Raw genomic sequence first — 25629 nt, 5'->3', positions numbered from 1 at the left:
TATTATTAGTGGTTGTGATAATGCTTATTAAGACGTCGGCTGCTATTCCGGATGAGTTTTAGTTTTGATTTACTTGCATGAGAAGTAAGGAAGAATATGTGTTTTAATTTTGTAACCATATATGAGAGTGAATAAAATAACATTAGAGAGGATGAGTTTAACATTTTCACCGAAGCAACATATAAACTATCCCTCCACAGCTTTAAAGTGATTTGTTGTCGTTCACGCATGATGTTATGTGTCATTCTTTTTTTTTTTGGCTTAATGTTATGTGTCATTCTTGCACTCCTAATGTTTTGTTTTCAATATATCTCGTGGAATGTTGTTATTATGTAGATTTAATGAACCATATGTAACTTGTTTGAGATGTTAGTGATGGTATCAGGAAGTGTGGTGTCGCAGGAATAAATTATTCATTTAGATAATAATGCTTTCGATGTGCAGACGATTTGAAGTGAAGTGTGGTGCTTATTTCTTAACAAATAGAGCTAAAGAAATAGATGTGCTGACGATTTGAAGTCATATGACTTTGTAGTGATTTGAAATTAAATTAAAAACTATAAGGCGTTGTGAGTGTAAGCCGGTAAGGTAAACTGGATAAGGCCAGTCTGGGTGGAAGTGCAAATTTATTAACTTGCAAATGTCTGAGCGGTGCAAATTTAGAAAATATAGAGCAACAAAACATAATCTATAAAAGACTTGAAGTGCTCTGACTTCGTTGAACTTGGAAATAAAATAAAAAAGCTAATGCAACGGACAGTCCACATGTCTTGCAACTTCAGCTCCCTTTGTTCTTCTAAATTACTTATTGTGTTGTTTCTTTCCAGAGGACTCAGCTTTCTTCTCTTGTCATCATCGCTTCTGTTCCTATAAAGACAATGCTTTAATTAGATAACAACTTGCTTTTGAAATCGAACATATCAGACGAACAAAAGATCATAGAATGAGAGAACCACACAAAAATCCATTTTTAGAATGAGAGTTCAGAAGCCTGAAGTTTATAAAAAGTGACTCTTGGCTACCAAAAAAGTTTTGCAGAGAAGGTGAAAAAAGAAAAATCAATCAATTGAGCAGACTCTTGGAAAGGAAAACACTTCGGAAGAGATTTTTCAGTGAGTAAACGCCTCCTTGTCAACCGAGAGTAACCGAGTAGTCAGTCATCTTGAACGGGTCGATCAATTATTTCAAGGTGAAGTGAGAGCTATCATCCTCATCTCAACTCCATCTCCTCACATAGCCACGTATCTAAACACAGATAAACAGCAGAAAATTATATTTTTGGCATCAAAAACACATATGGATTCAAACACTAAATTTCTCTCAAACAGAGCTACAAAACAATGTTGCGCTTGTGGTTAAACACAAACAATCCAAGACCTAAACTTTCTATGTTAAATAGACAAAACAATAAGCCTTACAGACAATCAAGCAATATTCAGGACATCAAGGATACACTTTCATTTCGTAGACGAACTAAAACTCCATAATCCATAATCCAATATCAAATTTCAATTTCAGATTCAAATCATAAGAAGAAGAAGAAGAGAGTGACCATGATGACCGAGATCCCGAGAGGAGGAATGAGAGGTACAGAATCAGAGATCTCCACGACTCCTTCGTGCTTAGGGCTGATTCGAACCGATGAGGACTCTCCGTTCATCGCAGTTTCTTGTGTTGCAGCGAGAAGCCACTAAAGAAGAAAGATTGATTAGTTAGCCATTCACACAATAAAATTAACTTTGGTGTTATCACGGATTGAGAGGATGATGTTCAAGGAAAGAGGGCTTACCTTTTATAGGTGCATAGAGACCAACTTGCAGAGGGATAAGATGCATCAATCTCAGATCATGCTCGACGCGGATTGATGGTATTAAGAGGTTTGTTAAAGCGATGAATTAATAACCTCTAACGTTTCGAAGAATTAGAAAGGAACGTGTAAAGACGCAACCGAAGCTTCTTACAGATAGGCCGAAAACAATATATGATTGGCCCACAAACAATGTCCAATTCGATGATCCAATATTCGGTGGTGATGTGGAGAGATGAAGCTATATGATTGGCTAGAATTTATAGTCCTACGTGGACAGGCTAAATGGGGTTTATATTTGGCTTTTAGTATAGGTTAGATTATTAAATACTTTCTCTGTTTTTTTATTATTTGATGTTTTACTCTAATACACAAATATTAAAAAAAATTATTTTTTATCAAAAACATCACTAAATTACAATATAAATTAGTTTATTTAATTATAAATAAAAATAAGAAAAATTTAATTGGTTACACAGTTTTTGATAAAATTAAAGTTACATAAATTTATACAAAATTCATCTATTATGATTGATGTGTCATAAATACAGGTGTGATTATTCTCGATCCTAATAATATCGCATCATTGCATTTTGCAACTAAAAGAGGAAAAGGGAAGGTTAATGGACTTTTTTAAGTTTTCAAAAAGGCAACGTTACTAATTTACTATACTCACACATCTTTTTGTGAAAAGCTTCCACGATTCAACTTTTCTTTTTATCTTTTGTCTGTGGCAATAGAGCTGAATCATTAATTTTGAGTGTCTGGATGCGGTTATGATTTTAGTGGCCGTTCAAAAAAGAAAAACGTGACCAATCAGACCATACACAGATACACTTATATGCGAATCTAGTTTCACAATTTTCACTACAAACATAATTGTATATAACTGTCCTCGGTTCCCAGGCACTAACCGCCACGACCAAAAATAACAACTGATGACAACGATCAAGTGACTAAGTGCAACGATCAGCGATAGGCAAATAACTGTTCAATTATTAAGGATTAAACTTTATAAACTCAAATTTTCATATTTCAAACGAACTAAGACTAGTCGCAAAAACTATCATTGCGCAGAAGTGAACAAAATCGTAACATTGCTAGAACATGTTGGGTTTGATTCACTAAAATCTAAAGCTACACTACTATTAAATGAATAAGATTTTAGGTCACATGCCGCTGCCTCCAGGCTCCAGTGACCACAAAACATCATTATAATATGTATAGAATGTGGATTGTTGGGTGTTTTAGGCCTTGAGTGAATTTTTTTTTAATTTTTTTTTCTCCGTCTTCTATCTTTTTGACTCATCTTTTGCTTATTTTTAGAAAGTTAATGATATATTTAATTAAAACTTTAATAACAAAATAATATTATATAAATGTAAACATGAAAGTATTAGTTATATACTATACACATATTCGACTAAGTATATATGTATTTATAACAAGGTTCCCAAAAAAATTATAACATATAAGATACGGGAAAATGAACATTTAAATCTTCAACTATTTAAAATCAACAAGTTTAATACCAAAGTATTGCTTGCACAATTTTATTCTCCAACTAATAGTTGACTTGGCAAATTAGTGACTAAAAAAATCAGCCGTTAAGTCATAAACTATTCTTGTTAGTTTTATATCAATTATCTTCGACATTGAACCAGGAAAATTCGAAATTCCAAAATTCAAATCCTAATTTTGAGTGAAGACGATTTCCGATAGTGCTTGACAATACATAGTTTTTTTCTCTTCTTAAGACTTACTTCTAAGCAAAAAAAAATAATCTATTAAAATTTCTTTTATATGTAATATTTTTATTTAACTGAAACCAAAAAACTTAGAGAAAAGACAAAATCATTAATTAACATGATAAAAATAGGAGAAATTTTATAGGATATGCCTTTCTAAATTTTTGTCCGACAACGAAAAAAGTGATTTCCAGTGATATTTGTTTAGTGATCGGGCCGGATTTGCTTCTTTATCACTGGAAATCGCCTTTGTTGTCACCAAAAATCGTTATCATTCAAAGTTAGGGTTTGAATTTGGGAATTTTGATTTTTCAAGTTCAATGACGAAGATAATTGATATAAAACTAAGGAGAATCGTTTATGATTTAACAACTGTTTTTTTTAGTCACCAATTCGCCAAGTCAACTATTAGTTGGGGAATAAAATCGTGCGAACAATACTTCGATATTAAACTTGCTGATTTCAAATAGTCGAGGATTTAAATGTCTATTTTTCCTATAAGATACGTTAGATAAAAACCCTCAAACTTGCGAGTTGGTGAGCTTGTATAAGCTTCTCTATTAGATTCAAAGAAGAAAGCATACATCTTAAATACTTACAATTCTCCAAATACAACCATTTTCCTTTTGAAGTGAATTTGACCGATACTCTCAAACACCTATATGATGCTTGATTTTCTTTGACAAGCATATAACAGTTATATAAGCCGATTCTTGTTTGATCTTTAAACCCAACCCTCTTTGAGTAGATCATTGGCCTAAGAAACTTCACAACTTCCAATTTCAGTAACCTAATTAGCTTTATAGTAGATAGAGCTAGTTACTAACTTCTTACATTCGCTGAAGATTACATTTCCACTTCATTGTCATCTACAAACAGAGATTATCTTATTTAATTTGATGCATCTCATTAGTTTCAATAGCTTAAATGTACACATTATTATATTTTGCTGAGGTATGTGTTCCTGCTGCTCTATACCATATTTAGTGGAAGAGAAAATAGTAAATGACACGAGAAAAATTCAGTCAAAGCTTCACATATTGCAAAATGGTCGTTAAAATCGCGAGGAATAGACTGCATCACAGTAATCAGAGTTAGACTACTTGTAAGCAGAAAATCTAGTTAGTGGTATGAATATACAAACCTATTGCAAAGGAATTATGAAAGTACAAACAGCCGTATTCAAAAGTAAAATTTCGAAATTTTAAGTATTAGCATTCATTTAATTTTCAATTTAATATTTCGTATTAGATGTTAGAAACTATTTATTAGAAATGAATACAGTTTTACACTCAATTATCACATATTCTTTGTCAGATTTAGTAAAAAAGGGTCTTGAACCGATTGATGCGCCTGGTGGAATGTGATCGGTTTGCTCCTACGAAGCATGGTGCATACATTGCCGTTAGAGTCTAGCAACGAATGATCATACTCAATTACTAGTTTCTTTGGTTGCCTTATTGTGGCGTGATTTCGTTTGGCAAACCATAAATGTTTCTTTAACAGTCATTAATAAGAAAAAGTTTTTCAGTGAATAATGATAACTCTAACAACTTGTCTAATCAGTTATGTTTAGCATTATTAAATTATTAGAAACGAATCAAATCATTGGTAGTCTAGATTATTTAAGAACCTATCAGTAAAATTAGGAAACAATAATGTGGAAATGAAAAATTTCTGTATATATATTCAGAGACATCGACGTTGGTGGCTGAAAGTCATATATGTACTTGTACATTGGTTACGGGTGTTATAATCTTTAATCCAACATTTGGTATACAGAGCATCTGGGGGAAGCATGAACCGACCATCAGAGAAGTGTCGGTAACAAAAAAAACAATTCCCACAACACACCCACTTCCTCAAACAGTAATACACCATCATTTTATATTTAAATCCACAAGAGCATCATTATTAATGAATTTTCTACTTGGAATGAGTTTTCATGATTAAAATAAAGAAAACCAATAAACAGAAAAGAAAAATAAAGATAGAAAAAGAAGAAAAAACGATTGTCAGATGAAAAGTTTTAAGAAATGAGAAACTCCTTTTGAGCACGTACTTATTTGATTACCGCCGAAAGAAATGGAGTAATAGACTACGTTGCACGGAAGCTTCATCGGACGTCCGCTTCCCGCTTCGGAACCGGAATCGGAATCGGAACCTTGCGGAAGCTTGCGGAATCTCGCTTCCAAAACGTTTCTAAAATATTCTCTTTAAAAATTTGTTGGAAGCTTACGATTCCGTTTTGGAATCACGCTTCCGTTTTTAAAAAAAATGCAATGTATATCAATAAAATATAAAACCATAATTTTAATCTATATAAAATAAAAAAAATTAATAGTAATGAATATTGAGTTATAAATATACAAATATACAAATAATACTATAAATTATCTTTATGCATTGAGATTTTTTATCAAAGATATAGCACATATTGAAATATATTGTGTCAATTATTTATGAAGTATTAAAAATGATTAATATAATATTTTTTGTAAACTTCATTTATGTGTAGTTTTACAGTTTTAATATAAAATCATTTCAAAATTATTATAAATGAATAAATGCATTATTTCAAATTTAAATCATATAATTTTTAGTCCTAATTTTTTTTTAAAAATTAATATATATATATATATATATATATATATATATATATATATATATATATATATATATATATATTTATATATGGATATACGCTTCCAACACGTACCCGCTTCCTAATATTTTAAAAAATCTCGCTTCTGCGTTTCCTTACGCTTCCGCTTCCACGTACCCGCTTCCCGTTTCCATGTAACATAGGTAATAGATGATTTACAATATTTTTAGAATAATAGAATAAAATAACAAATCAACTTGCATCGCAGTGTGCACTGTGCAGTGTGTACACTGACGCGGTAGAAAACCAACGCTATTACAAAGTCCACGTCTTGAACACGTGTCAAAACATAACTAGTCATGGTCAGAAACACAGGCCCTACTACGTGTAAGGGAATCACTAACCACTCTCCTTCCATCAGCTCTTTTGGACTCTCTGCTCTCTCCCCTCTTTACACTCTCTCTCTCTCACCATAAGTAAAAAAAAAAAACACGAACCCAAGGAAAAAAAAAGAGTGAAGAAGATCGTTCGACCATTACAGCAGAATCTTAGCTGGATCCACCACTCCAAATTGTTTTCTCATTTTCATCGAGAAAATCCCGAAGAAGAAAAATAAACAGAAAGAAAGAGAGAGTCCCTACAGTATCAGATCTAGTTCACTGAAAAAGAACACAATGCTCTTCTTATTGTTCTTCTACTTCCTCTTCTCCTCCTCCGCCCTCGCCGACCGTCGAGTCCTCCACGAGCCCTTCTTCCCAGTAGATTCTCCACCACCATCACCTCCTCAATCTCCACCCCTACCTAAGCTCCCATTCTCCTCCACCACTCCTCCAGACGCCACGTCACCTCCTTTCTTCCCTACATACCCTTCACCTCCTCCGCCTCCCTCTCCAGCCTCCTTCGCCTCCTTCCCCGCCAACATCTCCTCTCTCATCGTCCCTCACGCCACCAAATCTCCACCTAGCTCCAAAAAGCTCCTCATCGCCGCAATCTCCGCCGTGACCTCCGCCGCTCTAGTCGCCGCCCTAATCGCCTTGCTCTACTGGCGACGAAGGAGAGGAAGAAGTAGCCAGGAGAGTAACGCACCCGATGATAGCAAGACGTGGACAACCGACAGCAGCCGCAGAGTCTATCCACCTCCTCCTCCGACGACAGCAGCGCCTTCAGCACGGCGCAATGCTGAGGGTAGAGCTAGTAAGCAGAGAACTACGACAACGACGGCGAGGAGCTCAGCAAACACTAGCTCAGAGTTTCTCTACTTGGGAACGATGGTGAATCCGAGAGGAGTCGAGGATCATCAATCCGTGAGTAACCGTAGCAATAACGGTTCGAGCTCGAGGAAGCTCGAATCTCCAGATCTACAGCCTCTTCCTCCGTTAATGAAACGAAGCTTCCGGCTAAATCCGGAGGTTGGATCGATAGGAGAGGAGGATGAAGAAGAGTTTTACTCCCCCAGAGGCTCAGCGAGCGGGCGGGAGACGCTAACCCGGGTCGGATCCGAGTCACGGAGAGTTTTCTCATCGGTCCCGAATCAAAACGTTAGATCTGTGAATAACGACACTATCTCCTGCTCATCGTCAAGCTCAGGCTCCCCGGGGAGATCGACCTTCATCAGCATTTCTCCGTCGATGAGTCCGAAGAGATCCGAGCCTAAAGAAACTGTAATCTCCGCACCGGAGCCACCACCACCGAAGACTTCTCCGGGAAGCTCTGAATCATCTCCGTCGAAGATAACTGACTTTCGATTAGTTAGATCTCCGTCCCTCTCCCTAGCTTCCTTATCGCCGCGTCTCTGCCCGGGGAAAAACGCTGAAGGAGGAGGATTAGGTCAAATCTCGAGATCTCCGACGGTTACATCTCTAACGACTTCACCAGAGAGAGAGAACAAAGAGGAAAACTCTCTCCAGAACCTCGACGACGACTCTCCTCGAAGCTCTTCGCGATCATCCGCTTCAACGTCCCCGGAGAGACGACCTAACGATACTCCAGAAGCTTACTTGCGATCGCCCGTGCATTCATCTGCCTCCACGTCACCGTACCGATGCTTCCAGAAGTCTCCAGAGGTGTTACCTGCGTTCATGAGCAATCTCCGTCAAGGATTGCAGTCTCAGCTACTCTCTTCTCCGGGACAAGGCTTCCTCAACGAGTTGGATGCGTTGCGTTCGGAGAAAACTTCTCACAAGTCGCCGCCGGAGAAAGGTTCTCACGATCCACAGTCTGCTTCGTCGTCGTCTCTTTCGTCTTCTCCGGATAGAGACTTTAGCCATAGCTTAGATGTGTCTCCACGAATCTCCAACATCTCATCTCAGATTCTACAGCCTCCGGTGTCTGCAGCACGAGTGCCGCCGCCGCCTCCGCCACCTCCTCCACCGTTTCCGACGTGGGCACGGCGGAATCAAGCGACTCCTAAGGTGTCCAGACCACCTCCTCTCACGCCGCCTTCGAATCCTTTTGTGATCCCATCGGAAAACCTTCCAAAGACTTCACCGGAAGAGACTCATAAAGAGACGTTTAGTGCCAATGAGCCTGCAGAGGAAACTCCGAAACCGAAGCTAAAGGCGTTACATTGGGATAAAGTTAGAGCAAGTTCCGACCGTGAGATGGTCTGGGATCAGCTTCGATCAAGCTCCTTCAAGTGAGTTAATCTCATAGTTTCTTTGTCACAATATGGTTGTTGAAATTTTATTGGTGTGGTTGCAGATTAGATGAAGAGATGATTGAAACGTTGTTTGTGGCAAAGTCGTTGGACTCCAAACCAAATCAAAGCCAGACCACTCCAAGATGTGTTCTCCCGAGCCCGAACCAAGAGAACAGAGTCTTGGACCCTAAGAAGGCTCAGAATATTGCAATCCTGCTTCGTGCACTTAATGTCACTATTGAAGAAGTTTGTGAAGCTCTTCTTGAAGGTAACCTATACTTCGTTTCACATTTCATCTGCGTTTGCTTAGCTATGATCTAAGAAGTTGATGTACTGAATGATTGTTCGTTGTTATGTTTTTCAGGCAATGCTGAAACACTTGGGACTGAACTTCTTGAGAGCTTACTCAAGATGGCACCAACGAAAGAGGAAGAGCGCAAGTTAAAAGAGTACAAGGATGATTCGCCTGTGAAGCTTGGACATGCTGAGAAGTTCCTCAAGGCAATGCTAGACATCCCTTTTGCGTTTAAAAGAGTTGACGCAATGCTCTATGTAGCTAACTTTGAGTCCGAGGTTGACTACCTGAAGAATTCTTTCGAGACTCTTGAGGTAATGTATAAAGCAAAGCTATCTTCTCTCTCTTGTTACCATTTGTGTTTGTAACGAATCATACCTTTTATGGGGTAGGCTGCTTGTGAGGAGCTGAGAAACAGCAGGATGTTCTTAAAGCTTCTAGAAGCGGTTCTAAAGACAGGAAACCGCATGAACGTTGGGACGAACCGAGGCGATGCACATGCGTTCAAGCTCGACACGCTCCTCAAGCTGGTCGATGTCAAAGGCGCTGATGGGAAAACAACTCTCTTGCATTTCGTTGTACAAGAGATCATCCGAGCAGAAGGCACACGTCTCTCAGGTGACAACAATACACAAACGGATGACATCAAATGCAGGAAACTCGGACTCCAAGTTGTATCAAGTCTATCTTCAGAGCTTAGCAACGTCAAGAAAGCTGCTGCGATGGACTCTGAAGTGCTAAGCAGCTACGTCTCCAAGCTTTCTCAAGGCATTGCCAAGATCAACGAAGCAATCCAAATCCAATCAACGGTCACAGAAGAAAGCGGTAGCGAGAGGTTTTTGGAATCGATGAACACGTTTCTGAAAAGAGCTGAAGAAGACATCATCAGAGTACAGGCTCAAGAGAGCGTAGCGTTGTCTCTCGTGAAAGAGATCACAGAGTATTTCCATGGGAACTCGGCTAAAGAAGAAGCGCATCCGTTTAGGATATTCTTGGTGGTTCGAGACTTCCTCGGAGTAGTGGACAGAGTCTGCAAAGAAGTAGGGATGATAAACGAAAGAACAATGGTTAGTTCTGCTCACAAGTTTCCAGTTCCTGTGAATCCAATGCTGCCACAGCCTCTGCCTGGACTATTCGGACGAAAGCAGTCTTCTTCTTCTTCGTCGTCTTCATCTTCAGACGATGAACATAACTCATCTCATTAGTTTATTAAGATGGGATCAGCTTTGTGTTGTGTAAAATGTATCCAGTTTGTTTTGCCATAATATATAGAGAGAGAGGAGGGAAACAGAGACGGAAGTATTTATTTTTTCTAAATTTGTGTAAAATAATATAGGTTTACATTTTAAATTTGTTCATCTTAAATTTTATGAATAAATCAGAATTCACTAGAAAATCAAAACAGTAGTGTTTGAGAATACTGTTTTTTTTTTCTCTTCTTATGACTTACTTCTAAGCAAAAATAAATAATCTATTAAAATTTATTTCATATGTAATGCTATTTTATTTAACTGAAACTAAAAAACTTAGAGAAAAGACAAGAGAATTAATTAACATAATAAACTGCTATAGACAAAAAGCTGGGAAAATTTGTTGATAAAATTGGGATTGGCAATTTTATCTAAATTTATAGTTCTCAAAACATTATTTAATCTAAATTAATAATTGACAAAAGTAGTTATTTACAGTTTTGCCATCATATTTTAGTGTTTATCCAATTTTACAAGAATAACCCTTCATTTTTTTTTTCTTATCCTCTTGGCGCTTCCTTCCACACTCATCGTCTCTCCTCGCCATTTAGTTATGTCGTCTCTTCCGACAATTCTCGCATCTTCTCCTCCGCGAAACCTATCCAAACCCTCCACTCCTCAAACTCCAAATTCCGACCAAACTCGCAGAGCTCCATTCAACAACATATCTCCTTCACTACACCTTCTGTCCAAAACCCATCTCTGTCTCACCCTCCCTCAGACCATCCTCTGTTCCCCTGTCCTCGCATCAACAGCCCCCTTCACCTCAATCTCCGACCAATCCACCGGCAAAATCGACCTGGAGTCGATTCTGATCACGATCGACAACTTCTTCAACAAGTACCCTTTCTTCGTGGCGGGATGCACATTCATCTACCTCGTCGTCTACCCGGCGGCGATCTTCTACCTGAGGAAGTATAAACCGATAACCGCCATTAACGCGTTTCGTAAGCTCAAGAGCCAGCCTGATTCGCAGCTTCTTGATATCAGAGACGACAAGACGTTGGCTTCGTTGGCGTCGCCGAGTCTCAAGTTTCTGGGTAAGAGCTCGGTTCAGGTTCCGTATAGCGAAAATGATGAGCCGGGGTTCGTGAAGAGAGTTAAAGGAGGATTCTCTGATCCTGAGAACACAGTTGTTTGTGTACTTGACAAGTAAGGATATTTAGACCAAAAGCTTCAAACTTTGTAATGATTGTTGGACATTGCTTTGTGTTTGTCTTACATGTTTTGATGTGGAAGGCAGTTTTGATGGTAACTCCATGAAAGTAGCTGAATTGCTGGTTGAGAATGGATTTAAAGAGGCTTATTACATCAAAGGCGGCGCCAGAGGGAAGAATGGTTGGTTGGTATGTTGTCTATGTGTCTTCAGATGTTTCGGTTTTTGGTAGATATAGACTACATTGGTTGTTTATGTTTTTGGTCATAATGGTTTTGGTCTTTGGTTTGCTGTCTCCAGGCCATTCAAGAAGAGCTTTTGCCTCCACCTGTGCATATGTATACTGCCAAAAATGCAAAATCTTCAAATAACAATGAAGCGTCCATTGTTGGAACTGAAAACTGATTCGAGAACATAGCCTAATGTGGTATGCAGATTCACGTTCCTCGATTTTGTGCTTTCACAAAAGTTATATTTCTCTCCCGTTTCAATTTTTTTTGCCTCCATTTTACAGCGGCAAGACATGATGATGATACTACAAGACCATTAAAACATTACAATGAGAAAGCTTCCCTAGGTAGAAGAAGACTTGTTATACATTAAAAGACATGTTTTAGATCTCAAGAGCTGTTTTTGCTTTGTAAAAGCTATCCTTTTGCGACAGTCCGAATACTATTTTTCCTTTGCATTTGTATGATAAGTTTCAACCATCAAAGGAAGAAGTGTTCATGTATAAGACCAAAATACTCTTCTTAACATCCTTTGAAATAATTTAACTTGAGATTACTTTGGAATTTATCTTTGGGATAAATGATATCATCAAAAAAAAAAAATAGTTTTAAAATGAGGAGTGACGATAAACAATAGTATTTCCCCAAGCAATGAAGATATATAAAGTCTAGTACTACTCTTCTTCTTCGGTTTTCTTAACAGTCCCTCGGTCGAAGCGAACCAAGAACTCTATGTTTCCATCGGCGCCCTTGATGGGAGATTCGATAAACCCTTTGTTGGTGAATCCACAGCTCTCAACACCATTTATTATCCTCTCAAGAACCTTCATACAGACATAAACAAGACATCAAAAATTGTAACTACTTCGTTAGAAAGAACAGACAAAGATTCATTTGCCACAATGACTAAAGGGCAATACAAACATACCTCCTGATGTACTTCAGGGTCTCTCACTATACCACCCTTCCCAACCTTGAAGAGAAATAAAAAAGTTGAAGAACAAATTGTAACAAATTGCAGAGATGATTCGATATAGTATGCTTTTCTCAGAGTTTACTGGGTAAATAATCAAATAGTTTTGATTACCTGTGATCGTCGAGCTTCAAATTGAGGCTTAACTAGGGTAACTAAAGTTGCATCTTCATTCATCACATTCATAACAGCTGGCATCACCTGCATCAGTTTTAAGCATATAAGAAACATAACAATCATCATAGTTTCTGCAAACAAAATGAACAGAACCAAACTTACCTTGAGAATGGAAATGAATGAGAGATCAAGTGTCACTACATCGACTTTCTGTGGGAGACCTGGGAGGTATCTCACATTTGTCCTTTCCATAACAGTCACTCTCTTGTCATTACGAATTTTATCCGCAACCTGTTACAATACACTGACTAATTAGTAATGGAGACTCAGATTGCAGGAAAAAAAATCAAACAATCTGGTTTGAACAAAACTTAGCACCTGACCATAACCAACATCCACACCATACACATGAGCTGCACCATAACGAAGCAAACAATCTGTAAACCCTCCAGTAGAAAGTCCAGAATCAAGAACCACTTTCTCAGAAACATCAACATCTAGCTTCTCTATTGCAGCTTCCAACTTCAGCCCACCTCTGCAATTTGAAGATAACAGTAGAGAGGACAGTCGACAAAAAAAAAACGAAGATCTCAAAGCACTAAGGAAACCTTATAAAGATAGGGTAGGAATAATCACCTACATACGTATTTGGGAACCTCAGCTGTAATCTTTATGGATACATCATTTCCTACAGGCATCCCAGCTTTACTAGCTCTTTTCCCATCCACAAGCACTTTGCCTAAATTAACATACACACTACAGTTAATCCTTTGTAGCATAGTTAACACTAAAGATTAAGCTACACCAACTTTATGTATGTACCTTGTAGAATCCATGATTGTATTAGAGTGCGACTGTATTCCTGATACCTTTCGAGACATGCCTCATCCAGTCTCTGCTTCTTGCTGATATAGAGCAAGAAGAGTTTCATTCATTACAGAAAGATGTAAAGCTTCTTGATTTTGATATTAAAAGAAAAGACAGCTTACTTCTTCCCACGTATAGCAGAAGCAAGACATCTGACAGAACTGGCTTCTCCTGCTTTAACCCATCTCACTGAACAGATAATCACAAATCATCAGTGACGAAAATGAAAAAAAAAAAAAGACAAAGCTTTCAACATTTCATCTAAAACTGAACAACATTTTTTTAATCACAAAGGTTGTCTCTTTCCTCTAGAACTTGACAGCTAGGACTATGAATTTGGGTTTTCCCATCGATTATATTGATTTTGTTCGCCTAACATGAAATTGACAATGCACTCTAAGTGTTCGTGGAAATTACTCAACCAAGAAACTTCAGACAGAAGAAAAAACAGTCTCTAGCAACAAACCCATAAGATAAGCAGATTACGTACATCTGCGAAGAAACCATAGAACATACCAGAGAGAAGAGGATTGCGAGAGTTGGAGAAGAAGCCCACGAGGGAGCTGCTGTAAGAGCGCAAGGTAATGGGAGACTTAAGAACATGAGAACCCATCTTTTTGTTCCTCCTTGGGGGAAAAGATCGACCAAAGTATTGATCTTCCTCTTAACTTCAAAATGGAGAGGATTTGATACTTGTTTTAGGTTGCGAGGACCGAAGCCTCTTCATGAGTAAAAAGGTTTCCGTTTTTTTCATTTCTTATCTTTTTACTTGTCCATCAAACCAACTATGCTTGAAATAATTAAAAAGATCCTTAAGGTTTGTTTGTTGACAAATATAACCCCTAACTAAAACGACAATCAGCCATATAGACCATGATTAACTAAGAAAAACTAAAAATCCTCTTTTAAATAAGAGATATAAGAATATCATTATCTCTGGTTTTTTAGGGTGAGATTGTTAGGAAAATATAAGAAACTGTTTCTTAATTTTTAACTTAAATAGAAGAGACGGGGGTTAATCATGCTTGTTTGGAATTAACTCAAATTCCATGAAAGTTCTTGCAAATAATTCAAAATTTATGTTAATGCTTCCAGGCTATAAAACTTTTCTTGATCCGCCATGACCACCAGCACTTTTTTCCCCTTGAAAGAGAAGGATCACTACGACGATATTGATGTCGGAACTTCCACATGATTAGAGAAGATATTCTGTCGTGTTCCAAAATCATAATGATTATTCGAATACAATGACGGTTCAACTTTAAATACTTGAGCCTTGGGGCATGCTCATGGAAAATTTCCGAGTGCCCAAACCTAGCCTTTTTTTTTATTCTCGTATAATATGTTTGGATTTTTTTTTAAAAAAATAATTTTGCCAAAGTGAGAGTTTCTTACCTATATGTACAGTTATTTTAGTCAAATTCTCTGATGTTAAGAAATAAACTTTATTTTAGAGACTGAGATTCTCTAATATTGGTAGTTCCAAAGATTATATTGTGTAGGTAGGTACTCTGATAAAACCCATGAACATATGTTTTAGGTACCAAAGCATATTAAAAAATTTAGAAAACATGTTTTAGAAACCGGGACTTCTAGCTCTAGTGGTAAAGGGCTTACAGCTGTGAGTATCGCCACCTGGGTTCAAATCCCGGCCACTGGGGAATTAACAGTTCGGCATTACCAGAGACAGAGGACCGACACGTGTTTTTTAGATTTTGATTGTAATGCAGTGATTAATTTTGCTACTACACGACGGACAAGGCCAGAATGACGGTTAGAAAATCTTCTACAGTGTATATAACATTGGTCTAACAGCTTGTGTGCTAAATTAATGCCATGAGTTTTTTTTTTTTCCTTTTTTCTTTCTTGAAATTTTTCGTTTTGATAAGGAAACTAATTTGGTCTTATAACTTTGGATATATAATATTTTAAATGGAAAGAGTTAAAAATAAGAAAATCAAATAGGAAATTGGATAATAGAACCAAATAGGAAAAAAGGAAGAGGTTCTTAAACAGATATATACTACTCAAGAAACATAATCTGTTAAAAAAAAAGAAACATAATCTGTTCGTCTATATTCGAAAACCCTAAACAACACCCATATCCACCAAAACTCACAAATTGATAATGTCAGAAGTAACATCCAGCGTTAAATTAGACCAAAAAAAACATCCAGCGTTAAAATATCACGATGTGGGGATAAAGAATCCAAAACTGTCCTAGGCTGTGGGCAAGTTTCTCAGGAGTGCGGTGCGATTGATGAGTGCTGTTGGGTCGAACGCAAAACTGTAAATTTCTTATTCATCCAGTTTTTTTCTTTTTTTTTTTATAAAAGTTTCTCATTCCTCTATATTAAAACTGAACCACTGATCTCTAAACTTATTGCAGATTCAGATACAAGATAACATATGGCTTGAAGGAGATCCTGGCTTCCCAATACTAGAACAATGCTTCCCAAAACTAGGAAACTGGAGAATACGGTTGATAAAAAAAATGGATTGTGTTACACCAAGAAGAGGACACGCAACAGAATGATGATGTCTGATCTACCAGATGATTTGTTAGAGGAGATACTATGTCGCATTGAGGCTACATCTCTGAAACGCTTACAATCTACTTGCAAACGATGGAACCATTTAATCAACAATAGGAGATTCACAATAAAACACTTCGAAAAAGCTGCAAAGCAGTCTCTGAGTCTCATGCTGAATCCGAATGGGGTTTACTCGGTGAGCATCAATCTCCATAGATCTTCACCTGTAGAGGTCACGGAAAAAATTGACCTGATCTATCCTCATTCAAGTTTAGATGAATGCAGGATCTCTGAATACTGTCAGACTGACGGCTTATTGCTATGCGTCTGCATTAACGATGTGTTTGATTTCTCTAACATGTATAATCAAGATGCTAGGTTTGTGGTATGGAACCCGTGTACTGGTGAAACCAAGTGCATCCAACCCAGGTATCCTTCCACGCTAAGCCACACCTATTCTCTTGGATCCTACAAAAACAAAAAATCCAACGATATTAGCTACAAAATATTGAGCCAGTGGGGTTGTGGCGAAAACCAAGAATTCGATATCTACGATGTTAGCTCTAATTCATGGAGGACTCTCCATGTCACTTTGGACTGCAGGTTTGAGTTCTTTAGTAACGTGTCTTTGAAGGGAAAGACTTATTGGTTTGCATCAGATGAAAAAGAGAAACAGCTCGGCATATTCTTAGTCAGTTTTGACTATACAACTGAAACATTTGGACGTCTTAGTCTTCCCCATCAGCATCCTAGCTATCAAACAATGTCTCTATCTGTTGTTGGAAAAGAGAAGCTTTCCGTGCTATTACAACACAAAATTTCATCGAAGACAGAGATTTGGGTGACAAATAAGATTGGTGACACTAAAGTGGTGTCGTGGATCAAGGTCTTAGCAGTCGATTTAAAGCCTGGGCTTGATACTTATCATTGCATAAGTTTCTTGGTGGATGTCGAGAAGAAAGTCCTAGTGTATAGTGCATTCGTGGTAGGAAAAAACGAACACGTGGAATACATCGTCGGGGAGGACAATGAAGTTAGGGAAGTGGCCCTTGGAATCGAGTATATTCCATTTTTTCTGAATTACGTCCCAAGTTTGACTCAAATCGAAGCTACACGCAAACCTTTGTATTTAGAAATTTCATAATCTGTATATATTTCACTGGTTATCTTTTTTTTTTCTTTTTTTGAATAAATGTTAAATTTGTATTCATAAAAAAAATCTTTATACATCAAAGTGCATCATCCTTTAATCTAATTTATATACTCCAAACTGAATTCACTCCTTATAAAATATTCACCTTCTTGTACCAAACCATACTTGTAATGTACCTTCCATTCCCTTCACTCTCTTTGATCTCAACTGACTCAACTTATTCTCACTCCCTTATCCACCATTTTCTTCAAGATTGTCAACGGCAACATTTTTTCTCCATGTCTGACTTTGTTTCTTTCACGCCACAATGCATAAATTGCAACCTGAAAGGTATACCGGAGACAAAAGAGCAGCTTATTTTCCATCGATCTACCAGCGATTAGTTGCACTATATCAGACCAAGAGTTTGTAAAGGAGGTTCCCATGATTCCTCTAGTGAGGCTTTCCCAAACTTGAGATGAGTAGGCGCACTAAAAAAACAAATGATCTCTATCTTCCGGTGCACTCTTGCAAAGCACACAGGTAGTGTCCACTCCATGATTCCACCGGACGATCCTATCCATTGTAGACAATTTGTTCAAGTTGGCCAACCAAGCCATAAACGCATACTTAGGTGTAGCCTGCAAGAACCAGATACACCGAGCCCAATCACATTTGTCCTTTGTTTCTCGAATTAGCCTCCAAGTCTCTCAAGACGAGAAAGAGGCTTTGATCGATCTTCTTTAACTACAAAATGCAGAGGATTTGACAAAGCCAACACAGAAACTTTGGATACTTGTTTTTAAAGGGTTGCTAGACCAAAGCCTCTTTCCGAGGACAAAGGTTTCCGTATTTTTTTTTTCATTTTCAATCTTTTTACTTGTCCATCAAACCAACTTACTTGAAATAATTTTAAAAAAAACCTTAAGGTTTGTTTATTGACAAATATAACCCCTAAAAGTTTAAACAACAACAATCAGCTACCAGTAGACAGCTGGAGACGTCCGTTACTACGACAAACGAGGTCATGTGCCGGCTAAAGTTTGATTTTTTTTATGTAACCATCTTAAAATTAGCTCATGAAAGTGCTTCCAAATAACCATTTTAAAATTAGCTCAAATTTCTTGAAATGACTTCCAAATAATTCAGATTATGCTTATATCTCATTTTTCTTCAGAAGAGAAACGACATCCTGCTCAACCTATCCAAGAAAATGAAATATAGAAACAGATACAAGAAGTTTCTTATTGAAATCAGAGACGATCATCCACCGTGGTACGTGTTAGCTTTGTTTGTTTGATAACCCCTTACTATTTTTTTGTATCTCTTCTTTTCTAACTCTTTTTCTTTGTATGTATGTATGTCAAACCTTATCTCTTAGTAAATCCTCACGAGCACATGCAAAGAAAAAAGAACCAGTGACTGTTGATGCATGCTCCATATGCAATAGACAATTTTTTTCAGTCAGAAAAAATTAGTGAAGCATGAGAGGACCTTTCGTGAGATAGAGGAGAAGCAAACATGCCGGAACATCTTTAATCATGCTGTGAGGAAACTAAGAACACCCATAGTTAAAGTTGCAAGTTCTTGGGAAAAATAATCCAAAGTGTTGATGCATGCTCCATATGTAATATCAGTCTTTGGTTTGCATGGTTTGTCTTGTATTGGGAAGCCAAGATCACCTTGTAGGCAAACAACACCAAAAAATCAAATTGTAATACTAGATTTTCTCCCTTCTCAAAGTCTCCAATTTATCAATAGATGCACTAAAAGTTGACATCTCATCAATTTTTTTAAAAAAATATTAAATCTAATAACTTAATTTTCTATATCGCCAAAATTCTTTATCAAGCATCAAATAAATAGCAGTAGTAAATTAGCACGTGTTAATCTATCTAAAAATCTAAAGATCTAATTCATCAATATACAAGGGTTATACGAATTTAACTAATTAGGTAGTTTTTGTTAATATTTTAATAAAGTTATTAGTCACATTCTAACACACATATATATTACTGACATAGAAATTAAATTAGTATTTCATCAGACATGGCAAATCATAAGGTAGTGAAACTATCCCTTAAGACATCTAATATGAAGGTGCAACGTTAGTTCAGTTTATTCTAAACTTTTTAATTAATTTTGCATGTTAGACCTCCATAACCAAACATAGAAAAATGTTATCAAAATATTCAAAAATCGACTTATCAGTTAGTCTAGTGATCTATATATCAATATCTCTACATAAATAAATTATGTTTTTCTCTTTTCTCAAACTTCCAACTCATCAATGGATGCAGTTGACACCTCATCACAATTTGTTTTTAAATTATTAAATTAATTTAGTTCAACCAATATTTTAATATCAATCATTCTACAACATGTATTAATTTAAAATACATAATAAATTAAAAATACATAAATTTCAAAAATAAATAAATAAAATCATAAAAATAAAAAAAATATTAACTATACATATAAAATAGACTTTTCTTTCTTCTCATGAAGCAACCTAGACAAATGGCACCAAAATCTAACAATTCATCACCAATTTTAAAATTTTATAAATTCTTTCATTTTTTTATTTATTATTTGGTCAAAATATTTAACAAACCATTTAATGGTTCACAAATTTTTGTTCTAATTACATGTTTTCATGATGACATCATCTAGAAATAAAATATATCATTTAATATTTAAATCTAAATTTATCTACATATAAATATATTTAAACGAATATGAAATATCATTTTTTCTTTTCATGATGGTTAATTTTATGTGTATATTACATAATTTAAGATTTATTTATTTTAAACTTATATATATGTGTGTGTGTTTAAATTAATAAGAGATATCTTTAATGAATTTTAGCATGTTATATACACAACTAAAATAAATAAAAACTTTATTTGTCAATTTTCTGTTGTAAACTGAAACTGAAATCTTTTTTTAATTATATTTTAATTTTAAAATTAAAAACTGATTACTATAATATATTTAACACTTTATATTTCCAAACTTTTTTAAAGGGATATTCTGTTAATTATTAATGTTACATATTTAAAATCTCATTACATAATAAATATTATAAACATGATATATATCAGTCAACTTTCTGTTTTCAAAAAAGTTTTGTATTAGTCAAAATGAAACTAGAATACATAATAAATAAAATAAAAATAAGATAAGATAATTTTTATAATAAACAGTTATCGTAAATTGTTAAGTAAATAACAGAATAATTATTTATATAATAAAACCAACATAAAATAATATTACAAAAAGGAAATAAAATAAAATAATAGAATCACTAATTATACTCTGAAAATTAAACAATAATATTTAGTTTAAAAACCTTAATCAGTTTGGATGATATCATTTATTTGATAAGTTTTTAAACAAATATGTAAAAAAAAAACTTAAACTATGTTAGGCTATAAGCTAATTTGATATAAAAAATTTTTTTAGTGAAAATTAACTTTCATCCTATTTAAATCAATATTTTTTTTAAAAAATGTATAATAGAAACAAAAATTAACAGTAAATTTAATATATATATATATATTTATAATGTAGTGATAAATAATTCATAAATTATATATTCAATCTTAACCACAGTTTTAAGTAATTTTATTTTACTTATTAAGGTAAAACAAATATTTAGAATTTATAAAAATTATATAAAATTTTCTTCTTAAGTAGACAAGTCTATAATTTCTAGCAAAAATAACAAAAAAGTGAACGTTAATGTTAGATAATTTTCAGTTACTTTTTCATTTGTTTCGGGAGTTGTTGATAAAACGCAGACCAGTGTGGTACCCCTCACCGTGCTTAGCTAAACGGAAATTTCAAATTTCGTTCTTGAAAAATGTTATTTTTGAAATTTCTTAATTAGGGTAGAATCACAAATTATGAAACTTTAAATGGGTTTTGTCCAAAAAAAAAAAGAATCTTTAAATGGGATAGTTACTATTTCGTCCCTTTATTACAGTGACATCCCAACCATCTTGCGAACCACCACAAGCACATACTTTGTCTTGTTTTGCTTAATATCTTTTCGCCCAGAAAATATAATTAAAAAGATTAATGGTGTTAAGAACACACAAGACCGCATAAAACAGCTCGAGCCTAGAGCCGTTAACATCTTTTCCGTCGAGCCATCCCGTGACCGCTTTAGTGATATCCACAAGAACCGTACTGAGGAAGAAACCTAATGCGGTGGAAAACCACCCCAACGCTGTGCTGATGCTCTTCATACTCGCCGGAGATTCTCTATAGAAGAACTCTAACATTCCTCCAAGAGTCAACATATCCGAGAAACACAGCAAAACATACTGAAACTCTAACCAAAACAAAGAGATTTTGATGTTGTTGTGAACCAACTCGTGTTTTCTCTTGGCCTCCACGATGGCTGCTATAGCCATTGAAACAGAGGTGAGAGCTAGGCCTGCTCCTATGCGTTTAAAATTGAAGCTCGTTGACCTTTCGTTATTGCTTGAAGAGATTCTTTTCCCAAATAGTTCGTAGAAAGCTATAGAAAAGAGCAAAAGTAAGAGAGCAATAGCGTTGAGAGAAGCGGGAGGAACCTCGAAGGACTGCGTGAGTTTTTTGTTCATCAACATGCCTTGTTGTACGGAGTAGGTTGATAGTTGTGCCAGGCAACAGTTCATTACAATTGTGCTCGCAAAAATTGGTAGGAGAGCCAGAAACGTTCTTGTTTCTTCAACTTCTGTTGCTGATATATTATTGTTGAGCTTCGCTTTATTTAAAAACCTGAAAATCAAATACCAATAACGGTCTTGAAGCTCTATTTTGTACTGAATCATAATTATGTTATAACGCATTTGAATCATATAAATCATAAATCGTTAGATAAAAATGAACTTTGTTATATATATACAAAAAATAATGAGAATCTATAGCCTTTTTTTAATATGCCAATCTATGGCTTTTGACAGCCATTATTACTCCCTATGTTTCAAATTGTAGGTAGTTTTGGCTAAAAGCACTAATATTAAAAACGTAATTATTTATAAAAAATATCATTTAACATATAATTTCAACCAATTATAAAAAGCTAACATAATTCAATTGGTAATATAATATTCAACAAATACAAAAATTGCATTGAAATGCTAAAACTATTTATATTGTGAAACAAAACATTTTTGCTAAAACTACTTATAATATGAAACATAGAGAGTATTAAATTTACCCACCTTTTTCAAAATTAGTTACAAGAGTCTAATTATATACTCCCTCTGTTTCATAATAGATGAAGTTTTGGTTCTTTGCACACATATTAAGAAATTATCTTTTTTAAACAAAAAATCATTAAAATATAATTTAAAACTATTTTATTTAATTATAAACAAAAATAATAAAAACACAATTGGCTACACAGTTTTTGATAAAGTTAAAGTTACCTAGATATGTGAAAACATCATCTATTATGAAACAAAAATAATCACCTAAAACATCATTTATATTGAAACGGAGGGAGTATATCTAATCATTTTAATTGAAAAATATATTTTTATTTATAAAAAGCAAAAATATCAGTTGAAATACATGCACAATCAAAATTATGAAAGCTTATAGTTTCTTCATTAATTTCTATGGGAACCATGTTTAGTTTATCTTGTTTTGGGACGTAACTAGGAATTCGGAGGATTATGTTAGTGCAAATATAAAATAAAATAAATAAAAAGTACGTGTTTCGCATTACTTGAATTTGTTGTGATGAATGCTTTTGTCGGTAGAGTTATGATTCTGCGTCATCTCTGCATCCGCTACAAACCTATTTCGGTTTCTTGCGGCAGAAACAAACACGTTAACAATTCTGGTCAAAGGGCTTCCCGTTGGACGCTTGAACCGATACATAGGAAATCCCACGGTGAAAATAAAGAGCGCAGAGGCTAAAATCACGGTGCAGATATCGAAGCTGGAGCTCCAGCCTTTGTTCTCTTCAATCCAAACCATAATTGTAACGGCCAAGAAGCCTCCAAAGCAGAGAGAAAAGAAGTACCAACTGAAGAATCCTGAGATAAGTTTCTGGTTTCGACTATCAAGCTGGTCGCCTCCATGAGCAGGCAAAGAGGCTTTGACACCTCCAACACCTGTAGCAACTGCATAAAGCCCCGTGAATAGAACCACTGATTGAAGAGTCGAAGGAGTGCTATCTCCTTGTGGTTGTAACTTAGGGATATGAGCTTGGATGGTCAACAAGATCAAACCCTATAAAAAGGAGATATTTTTAAATTTTATATAGACCCTTTGATTATTTTAAATGATTTAATGGAGTGTTTTCTAGTTACCAGGAGTTCAATGGAACAAAAGATGACGAAAGCGGTGAAGCGAGTGAGAAAAGAGTCAGCAACAAAACCACCAAAGATAGTGAGCAAAAACGACGTTCCTGTGAAATTGGTCACCATGTTTGATGCTTTGGCTGGTGAGTAATGCCATGATTTCGTGAAATATGTGATGAAGTTGGTTGAACATGCTAAGAACACCATATTCTCCATCATCTCCACAACTACAGTAGCACACACACCAAATCTCTTATAAATAATGAAAGTATAAGGGTCTTTTTGTTGAGTTATAGAAATTTACCACAAGCAATGGAAGCAGCTTTAATCCCACCATGCTTGCCAGGGGTTGCCTCTTTACCTCTCCAATCTTCAAATTTCTCTTCCATCTCATTCTGCATCTCTACGATCCCTTAGAAACAAGGATGATTGAATAGATATATTTGTGCCTAAAGTGATTTATTAGGTGCCGTGTATATATTAATATTTTGACATCACCGATGGTGGTTGCTTTGTAGATTTAGTTTATATAAGAAAATAAGATGAGAAATGTAAAATAAAGTAATTAATAGCAGAAACGGAAAGCAATACTATTTATTGACCTGTTTTACAAATGTCCACTGATTAGCTTTGCTTGGACATTTGCAGATAATGACACTATCATTCCACTTTTATACATTTAGTAAAATTGTCATATATTTTTAAAAATACATTGAGAAATGCAAGAATATCTGTATCGCCTTTTTCTGTTAATTTGTGTTCATGTATTCAGAATTATTATCTAACATGACATAGAAGTGATAGTGTAGCCACTGAATGATATCCATGTATTGTATCAATTACAGAATACTTATATTCAGAAAAACAAAAAAATTACAGAATATTTGAAATTGTTATAAAAAAAAAAACTCTAGGATAACTTTTTAAGTAATATTGGATATATTTGTTCAAAAAAAAGTAATATTGGATATCATGCAGTCAAGTCAAAAGGTTCATGCATCTACAATTTTTTATCCTTTCTTATATTCAAAATCAAAAATATACCAAAAATAAGAAATTTCTAGTTTCTTAGACTTGCATGGAAAGGGGAAACATTCACAAAACTCTTTAGCTAGCATATTTTTTTTGTGCACAAATTAATTAAAATTAGAAGCGGCATGCCCAAGGTCAGGCCCGAACTGGGTCCATTTCTAAAGTAAATTTTGCGAAACAATCAGCATCACCATAGCATCACCATTACATTGACTAAGAAGATGGAGAAAACAAATATCGACAAAATCAGAAGAGAGCTGTTGGATATCTTTCATAATACCATGGCCACTTTCTTCCGGATATCGTTGTTGCGCTTTAAATCGGGTAATTTAGGTTGTTTGGAAAAAAATATAAGATAAATAATTAATTATTAATTATTTGAATAAAAAATATTCGAGTTATTAATTTTTTTTGTTTTGCATAATTTAGTTTATAAATAATATTTATAGAATATTTCGTTATTTAGAAATCCAATGTAATTAATATTTGTAGGTATATAATTTGTATTTTAAAAATTTAAGTATTCATTTTGGTTCTCAGTTCTGGTTCCAAAAATATAGGATATTCTTGGTCATTTATGAAATTCAGCTTATGTTTGATTTTTTATCCAGTTTAGTACGATTTAGTGCAACCGGATAAATGTACCCAAAACCATACAATATCATATATAAAAATTATATAAGAAAAATTTATTTAATTTCAAAAATTAATCCGCGCTTAAAGAGCGCATGTCAAAATCTAGTAGTTAATTATATATCCTATATTTTTTCCAAACAATCTAAACTACCTGATTTAAAGCGCAAGATATTTTACATTTGTGAAAATTCAATAAAACGTATCATATGCATTGTTAGAATTTGTAAAGTAAATAAACATGTTCTATTTAAACCAGTTTTTTTACTAATTCCATTTAAATTTCCAACCCGTTTAGACCCAT

The 25629-nt window shown here is 35.0% G+C and overlaps 5 protein-coding genes and 2 long non-coding RNA genes across 7 annotated transcripts; 3 read left to right on the top strand and 4 right to left on the bottom strand.

The window, feature by feature from the left end:
- Window positions 1-609: 609 nt before the first annotated feature.
- Window positions 610-5636, bottom strand: LOC117132888. The gene is made up of 3 exons (XR_004456614.1): window positions 1790-5636; window positions 1553-1690; window positions 610-1245 (listed from the first exon to the last, which is right to left on the bottom strand). It is a non-coding gene; the product is annotated as an uncharacterized LOC117132888 (long non-coding RNA).
- A 790-nt stretch (window positions 5637-6426) lies between these two features.
- Window positions 6427-10483, top strand: LOC103860284 (formin-like protein 1). The gene is made up of 4 exons (XM_033288292.1): window positions 6427-8795; window positions 8861-9066; window positions 9163-9407; window positions 9486-10483. Exons 1-4 carry the CDS (start codon window positions 6835-6837, stop codon window positions 10296-10298), a joined length of 3225 nt encoding a protein of 1074 aa, XP_033144183.1. The 5' UTR covers window positions 6427-6834; the 3' UTR covers window positions 10299-10483.
- Window positions 10484-10836: 353 nt separating this feature from the next.
- Window positions 10837-12250, top strand: LOC103860283 (rhodanese-like domain-containing protein 4A, chloroplastic). The gene is made up of 4 exons (XM_009137870.3): window positions 10837-11495; window positions 11587-11689; window positions 11800-11926; window positions 12014-12250. Exons 1-3 carry the CDS (start codon window positions 10897-10899, stop codon window positions 11902-11904), a joined length of 807 nt encoding a protein of 268 aa, XP_009136118.1. The 5' UTR covers window positions 10837-10896; the 3' UTR covers window positions 11905-11926; window positions 12014-12250.
- A 17-nt stretch (window positions 12251-12267) lies between these two features.
- LOC103860281 (putative rRNA methyltransferase YqxC) lies at window positions 12268-14464 on the bottom strand. Its single transcript, XM_009137868.3, has 9 exons — window positions 14203-14464; window positions 13809-13875; window positions 13642-13724; window positions 13456-13558; window positions 13198-13354; window positions 12982-13110; window positions 12817-12903; window positions 12658-12702; window positions 12268-12553 (listed from the first exon to the last, which is right to left on the bottom strand). The coding sequence occupies exons 1-9, from the start codon at window positions 14297-14299 to the stop codon at window positions 12404-12406; spliced, it is 918 nt and encodes a 305-aa protein (XP_009136116.1). The 5' UTR covers window positions 14300-14464; the 3' UTR covers window positions 12268-12403.
- Window positions 14465-15014: 550 nt separating this feature from the next.
- LOC117132899 lies at window positions 15015-15715 on the bottom strand. Its single transcript, XR_004456629.1, has 2 exons — window positions 15500-15715; window positions 15015-15469 (listed from the first exon to the last, which is right to left on the bottom strand). It is a non-coding gene; the product is annotated as an uncharacterized LOC117132899 (long non-coding RNA).
- Window positions 15451-20656, top strand: LOC103860280 (putative F-box protein At3g25460). The gene is made up of 2 exons (XM_009137865.3): window positions 15451-15975; window positions 16076-20656. The coding sequence occupies exon 2, from the start codon at window positions 16135-16137 to the stop codon at window positions 17362-17364; it is 1230 nt and encodes a 409-aa protein (XP_009136113.1). The 5' UTR covers window positions 15451-15975; window positions 16076-16134; the 3' UTR covers window positions 17365-20656.
- Window positions 20657-21298: 642 nt separating this feature from the next.
- LOC103860279 (protein NRT1/ PTR FAMILY 4.1) lies at window positions 21299-24316 on the bottom strand. Its single transcript, XM_009137864.3, has 4 exons — window positions 23965-24316; window positions 23670-23887; window positions 23081-23589; window positions 21299-22125 (listed from the first exon to the last, which is right to left on the bottom strand). The coding sequence occupies exons 1-4, from the start codon at window positions 24059-24061 to the stop codon at window positions 21399-21401; spliced, it is 1551 nt and encodes a 516-aa protein (XP_009136112.2). The 5' UTR covers window positions 24062-24316; the 3' UTR covers window positions 21299-21398.
- Window positions 24317-25629: the final 1313 nt, after the last annotated feature.

This window comes from Brassica rapa, chromosome A03 (assembly GCF_000309985.2).
Source record: "Brassica rapa cultivar Chiifu-401-42 chromosome A03, CAAS_Brap_v3.01, whole genome shotgun sequence".
NCBI classification, from domain to species: Eukaryota; Viridiplantae; Streptophyta; class Magnoliopsida; order Brassicales; family Brassicaceae; genus Brassica; species Brassica rapa.
The sequence above is the reverse complement of the archived record's forward strand: the minus strand, read 5'-3'. Positions and strand labels throughout refer to the sequence as shown.